Source organism: Galeopterus variegatus, unplaced genomic scaffold (genome assembly GCF_000696425.1).
Source record: "Galeopterus variegatus unplaced genomic scaffold, G_variegatus-3.0.2 Scaffold12120, whole genome shotgun sequence".
Lineage (NCBI taxonomy): Eukaryota > Metazoa > Chordata > Mammalia > Dermoptera > Cynocephalidae > Galeopterus > Galeopterus variegatus.
Window position 1 is genome coordinate 36,100 of NW_007738231.1, and position 7,097 is coordinate 43,196.

At 39.4% G+C, this 7,097-nt stretch overlaps 1 protein-coding gene across 1 annotated transcript; it reads right to left on the reverse strand.

Moving 5' to 3' along the window:
* Positions 1–12: 12 nt before the first annotated feature.
* Positions 13–6,160, reverse strand: IL1R1 (interleukin 1 receptor, type I; the record flags this gene model as incomplete). Its single annotated transcript, XM_008595001.1, has 5 exons — positions 13–1,221; positions 1,960–2,127; positions 2,812–2,955; positions 5,119–5,270; positions 6,043–6,160. Coding segments are annotated over 5 exons (1,001 nt in total), but the record flags the coding sequence as incomplete, so codon positions are not given.
* Between the last annotated feature and the right edge of the window lie 937 nt (positions 6,161–7,097).

Here is a 7,097-nt window from a genome sequence, read left to right on the forward strand (position 1 = left end):
GACCCCGGAGTCCACGGGGCAGGACAGCGGGGAGGGGACAGGTGGAGGAGTCGGGGTGGCGTGACCCGCGGCGGGAGGACTCGGGAGGTACGTTCCAGAACAGGAGGCCCTCGCAGGCCTGCGGCAGAGGCAGGACTCGGCGGTGTCCTACGGAGGACGGCAGGTCCGTGGCCGCGCGGTGGCAGCCGGGGAGGAAGCCACCCGCAGCTGTCCTTGCAAGGAAGCGAGGGGCTGCTCCAGCAGCGGCTGTGTTGCTTTGAAGGCTTTGTCCTGCAGAAAGCTAAGGTGATTTCAAAACTTCGGGATCCTGGAGAACCCTTTTGCTCACTGAGTGACACTTTCCAAGGTCTATGAAATACAACGTGGTCTTCCAAAACTGGGCGTTGGCTGCCGATGCCTAAGGAAATGCAAGTGAATGGCAATTGTCCAAGGACACGTCTGTCTTCCTCTGTGAGGTGTCGGCCTCACTGCACTGCCCCGGAGAGCCACTCCAGGGCCAGGGACTCTATGGGTTCGCCAGACAGGGCCCCCGGCCATCTCGGTGCCCTTTCCCAGCAGTTCAGACATTCAGCCAGGATATTTGTCACTCTTTTTAAAGGCCTTCCCAAGCCCTCTGCTCTGAATTGCCCTGGCCTGCTACTGACAGCACGTCCTGCTCCCTTAATGATCTGGTTCCAGGTGACCTTGGGGATAACGGACTAGACAGGCACATTTTATGACTGCAGAGGTCAGTAGAAGGCATGGCCCAGCCACAATGCCACAAGACAGCACGACCCAAAGAACCCTGGGCCAAGCTTCTCCGCTACCCCAGAGTCACGTGAACCTCTCTTTGCAGTTTCTCCTTAGAGTCCAGTACAGCATCCTGGGACGGTAACTGTTGTTTGGATGAAGGTGACCGCCGCTGGACTGGCATGTGGTACCTGACGTTTTTCCAGAACCTTGTCTTTGCAGACTGCGATCCCTCTGTAAAATCTCCTGACCAACGGATGGCCCCATGTTTCCGCTTAATGAACTGAATGGATTCTGGCATTTTCGCATAGTCTTGGATCTTCTCCAGCTCAAGCAGGACAACTTTAATTCCATCCTGAACGAGAGCATTATACATGGCTATTTGCTCTTCTGAGGAACTACCCAGCCAGCTGAAGCCTGATGTTTCTCTGACCAAAATGATAATCAGCCTCCTGCTTTTCTTTACGTTTTCATTAGTGACCTTAACAATGTCTGAAAAACATGAAGCACAACATAGAAATTTCAATTTATAATCATTACCTCCAGAACCAAAACCTCATAGGGTTCTTCCCCACCCATCCCCTATATTTCTTGCCTTCCTTAAGATTAAAGGAGTTTCCCATTTTATAGAATGGCTCAAGAATTGGCCCACAAAAGTCAAATATATCATTTAGAACTCAGAAAACTTTCAGTCAAAAATTTTAAAACTTGGGTCGGCCCGGTGGCGCTGCGCCGCTTGGGAGTGTGGTGGTGCTCCTGCCGAGGGTTCAGATCCCACATACAGACTGGTTCCCGCTCATTGGCTGAGCAAGGTGCGGGAGCAACACCGAGGGTTGCGGTCCCGTTGCCGGTCCCAGTCCGGTATGGGCGCGACACTGAGGGTTGCGGTCCGTTGCCGGACACGAAAAAAGAGAAAAAGGAAAAAAAAAAATTTTTTTAAAACTTTTTGTTAAATCATTGATCTATTCCACTCCAATTTTATTATAATTATTGGATCTAATTAGTAATTAAGTTTTCCAAAACTAAACAGAAATTAATTATTGCTCCAACAATAAGAGAAGTGAGTACTTTGCATTCAACAAATGTGAAAATCATCATCAAACACCACTAAAAAGGTTCTTAAAATTGTCAAATATGTGTACTGATGCCATAGTCTTTGGAAAGATAGAACCCAAACTTTGGCAATTACTTTTACAGCAAGCCTTTTCTTTTATTCCATGACATACATACCTTCCCCAACGTAGTCATCCCTTCCATAAATAAACAGCTTGTATCCACACTGTCTTTCCAAGACCTCAGGCAAGACTTTAAACACAAAAATATCTGAGTTAGAGGTGGACCCTTCCCCAAGGGTCTTTGGATATAGTATATATGCATCATAGGTCTTTCCATCTGAAGCTAAGGGGAAAATGTAATATATTTAGAACCAAAAGGAAAAATAAAAAATCTGGTAAAGTCAATATCAAACGTGCATTTCTTAATGAATTAATATTTTTTGCACAATGGCCCAATTAAAGCAGCAATACAAAAAGTATAATGCCTTTTTAAAGCATTTCTCTCTTACAAGGTTTCTATTTACTGTGTTTTACTATAAAGTTGTCCTTATATTGTGTTTGAGGGCCACCTCACATACTGCCAGTATGGAACTATCCTGTTCTCACCTTCTTCCCCCAATGCCTCGGTCTTCAATTCTTCCCATTCTTCCTTTCATATATTATTGTGGTATTAGTTTTTTGCAAGGTTTAAACAGAAAAAAAAGAGAAAGCCTCCTCAATGCATGAAAATCTAATCACTTCTTTCATTTGAAGGCAGATTGTGGAGGGATCTATGTCCTAACCAGTCCAGAGGAGTCCTCAACAATGGCTTCTGAATAAATGAATTTATAAACAGATGCTCTAAACACCTGTTTATCCTACCAGTATGAATGCTAAAGTAACTTAGAAAACAATGATATTCAACCTAGCCAGTTATAAAACTATAATCACGTGTTAGAATAACTACTATTCTTGTATATGCATCTTTCATTTTGAAACTATTCCCTCTCTCCAACAAGAAAATATCACATTGAATATAAAATTATACCTTTTTTCATGAGGAAATCATAGCAAGAATCCCTGTACCAAAGAACAATGTCAACCTTGAAGATTTTATAGATGAAAACAGAGCATGTAATTATGATTATTAATGTGACAAACACACCAATCGTATGCTCCTGGAAATCAGGGACTACAGCAGAAAAGAGAGGAAAAAATATTAGAACCAAAACAAAATAAAAATTTGAGCATAGCAAATTGAACATTTGCATCCCAGAGAAACTATATTTGGGATTGGCCTGCATTCAGACAGTATTAACTATTCATTATTATCACTTAATAATGGATACCAATGTACAAAGCAATCTATATATAAATACTATATAAAATTAAGGTGCATTGTATTAAATTTCTACCTACATAGCATAATGCACAATAACACAGAAAAAATACCAAAAACCAGACTACAGAGCACTCCACAGTAAAAACAAGCAAAAGCCAAAATCACCCAAAAGCCTACAAAAGTTCACTGAGGTAGGAGAGTCAGTTGGGAAAAGCCAAAGCTGGGCTAAAGGAAAGATGGGGATTTAGGGAATGTTTCACATTTCCATATCTTTCTGGCCTCTCTGCAATTATTCATCCAATGATTACAGAGCAGAAAGGGGAGAGGGAAAAGGTGGGGATGGGGAAGGTGAGGTGGAGGGGGCTGGAGAAGAAGAAAAAAGAAGAAGAAAGTGCCTTCTAAATGTCAGGGACCATGTAGGCATCCAAAAAAGAAAATCTAAAAGCTTTACTATTTTACTTTTCCAATTTAGATCTTTGATCCATCTGGAATTAATTTTGGTGTGAAGTAGAAATCATCATATATCATTTTCCAGACCAGTATCAACTGGCCCAAGTGATAGCACACATTTACAGTCTTAATTACTATAGCTTCATACAAGATCATGATATTTGTAATATAAATCCTCCAGATTTACTCTTCTTAGTCCTTTACATTTCCATATGACTTTTAGAATAAATCTGCCCATTTATTATACATGTGCCCCACAGATCCCATACAAACCCACAGCCACACTTGCACAAACACTGTTGAGATTTTGATGGGAATTGTTCTAGATCTATAAGGAGAAATAACATCTTTATTAAATTTAGTCTTTCAATCTATGAGCATTGTATACCCCTCTATCTATTTAGGTCTTTTCCAATTTATCTCAAAAATGGTTTTTTAGTTTGTATTGCAGAGGTCTTGAACAGCTTTTACTAGATTTCCTTTTAAGTATTTGATGATTTTTAATGCTATCATAAATGTTATCTTTTAAATTTAATTTCTATTTTTATGTTCTTGGTATTTAGATATACACAGAAATTATACACACACACACACACACACACACACACAAGATCTCCCTAATAATCTTGCTAAATTCATTTACTAATTCTGATAGTTTGTCTGTAGGTCCTTTTATATATTTTTCCATGTACATACAAGGGGTCTTCAAAGAGTTCATGGAAAGATTTGTATTATATTTTAATTCTATTTTTCCTCAAACTTTTTGAAGTCCCTTCATATTTATAAATACTCTATTTTTAATTCAACTACCAATAACCTTAAAATGTTTCATGAATTTTTTTTTCCTTTTTTTTGTCTTTTTTCGTGACCGGTAACGGGATCGCAATCCTCGGTGTTGCGCCCGCACCGCGCTCAACCAGTGAGCAGACCGGTCTCTATATGGGATCCGAACCCTTGGCGGGAGCGCTGCCGCGCTCCCAAGTGCCGCACTCTATGGAGTGCACCACTGGGCTGGCCCCTTCATGAATACTTTTAATACCATGTTTGATTTTACCAATTCATGAAGATCAATAACTTCTGACATCCTCTTTGCAAAGTGGATATTTAGGTTTCCCCTTTCTATCCATGATGTAGTCATTTACTTAAAAATATTTATTGGGAATCTATATTGTACCAGACTTAAGTTTCTGCTACCTCTGAAAATAGAACAATAAGTAGAATAAATGGTCGGCCGCATCACAGAATTACAGTCAAATAAAGAAAACTGAGAACGGCTGATCCTGTGATCCTTTGATGGGGACATATGGTGCTACAGAAGTATATTACAGAGCCCCTAACCATGCCTATTTGGGCAAAGAGCTGGTGTAAGGGCAGGAAGCAGGATAGGAAAGCTTCCTAGAAGAAGAGATAATTCAGCTGAGAAGTGTAAGAGGAACAGAAGTTACCCAGGTGAAGAAGTAAAGAGTGTTCCAGGTAGAGGAAATAGCACTGCAGACCTCAAGGTCACGGCATCTTACTACAGTAAAACAAAATTGCCCTTCAGAGAAACAGCTCGTTGCTTACCTGGATGTATTAATTGGATATATGCTACATTCATGGCATATGTGTTCTTGGCTAAACAGACAAATGGATATAGATAAAATCTACTTTGAACTTCTGAAATATTAACCATTGTGATGACTGTACTTCTTTTTTTATTTGAAGGATTTTCCAGACTGTTCAAGAGAGAGTAAATAAAGTTGTGTAAGTAAATTGCATCAACCACAAGTAAGACAGGAATATCTGGTTTATTTCTTTACTGTCACATAAATTGCAGCTGAAATAATCACCCACCCCAACAACAGGCATAACAATCAGGCTTCTGGCAACACCAATCTGAGGTTTTATAGCTCCAAGACCATTATCAGTAGTAGACTCAGAAGCAGAGAAATCAAATTAAAATTACCAGCTTCCAAGGAGAAGAATATGAACACATACATTTTGATCACCATGGGGCATAGAGAAGAATATACTAAACAAGAGTAGGTTGGGGCAGATGACAGAGGTCTTTGCAGGTGATGTGAAGGAGAGAGAATAGGAAGCCAGTAAATCCTTCTCCTACAGAGACAGAGCAGAAAGCCAGCAGAGGCTTTGGAGCAGGGGCCTGTCTGATTCTTGACCCCGCTTAGTGAGTCTTTTCTAAACTACTTAAAAAACATGAAGAGGAATTCAGGACAATTGTTTTATTGGAATGTTGCAACATGTATAACTGAATTTAAGAGAAAGGCTTCTAAGTGGTCTAGAATTTGTACCACGATGGCATGTATTTTTATCTTAAATGTATAAGATCTTATAAATCCTGTTCAGCTTAGCAAAACTCAAAATGGGCAACAAAGGGTTACGACCAATCATCTACCCACCAACCTTCATTAATAGATTAAACATCAAGGTTGTATGAAATGTGACATGAAATTTAATCCAAGATTGACTGGCTCTTTGCAGACTTACATTTTATAATCTTCCACCAGCACCGGATTGTATTCATCAATGAAGGACCCGTTCCACTTCCAATAGACAGAGTCTTTCAACTGGCCAGTGACATTGCAGATCAATTGCATCTGGGATCCTGCAAAGCAATGTATTTTTAATCATAACATTAATTGACTTTTATTCTGATCTAGGTATCTATTTAGAATAATAAATGGCTATTAAACAAAAATGTTCAATTATAGAAAAGCATAAAGAAAAAAGAAACTCGCCCTTAAGCCCACCATCCAGAGATAACCACTGTTAGTGATTCTATATATCTCATTTCTTATCTTTTTCTGTGAACATATGCAATTTTTTAATGGGGTCATATTGCCTAGCATTTTGTAATTACTGTGGATGATGAATTTTGGCTCACATGATTAGTCTTCCAAAACAGACCGTTTCATGCCTGCTTAGTATTCTACAGTACAGATATACATGGTTAACTATTTTCCTATTGCTGAAGACAATTTGTTTCTAATTTTTCATTATGATAACTAATATACCAACAAACATTCTTGTTTATCAGTGTTTGTCATATCCAGAAGTATTACTTTGAATAAAAACCTGGAAGTAGAATTGAGCTAAAGGAGATTTTTAAAAAAGGAGATTTTAAAAGCCAAGCCCCCCTCTCTTAAGGGAGGCTATACCAATCTACACTCTGTCCAGCAGTGTTATGTGAGCACCATTTTCCCCCCAAAGCTCCAGATAACAGGCGTTTTTGGTCAGTCATTGCAGACTGAAAGAAGCAAAAAAAAAACCCATTTAAATTTCATCTGTATTTTTTGAGTTCATGATGAATTAACAGGTTTTTCATAAGCTGAAAACTGACCTCATTGGCCTTTCTTTTAAGAACTGCTCGCTACGCCTGCTGTCCATATTTAATTGCATCCTCATGTTCACCTTAGTGACACGTAGGAGCTCTTTATTCCTCAAGGTTGTTAACTGTCGTCATACGTGAAAATATTCCACATATTTTTCAGTTTGTTGCTTTTAAGTTTTATTTGTTTATAAAAATTCTTTGAGATAGATCT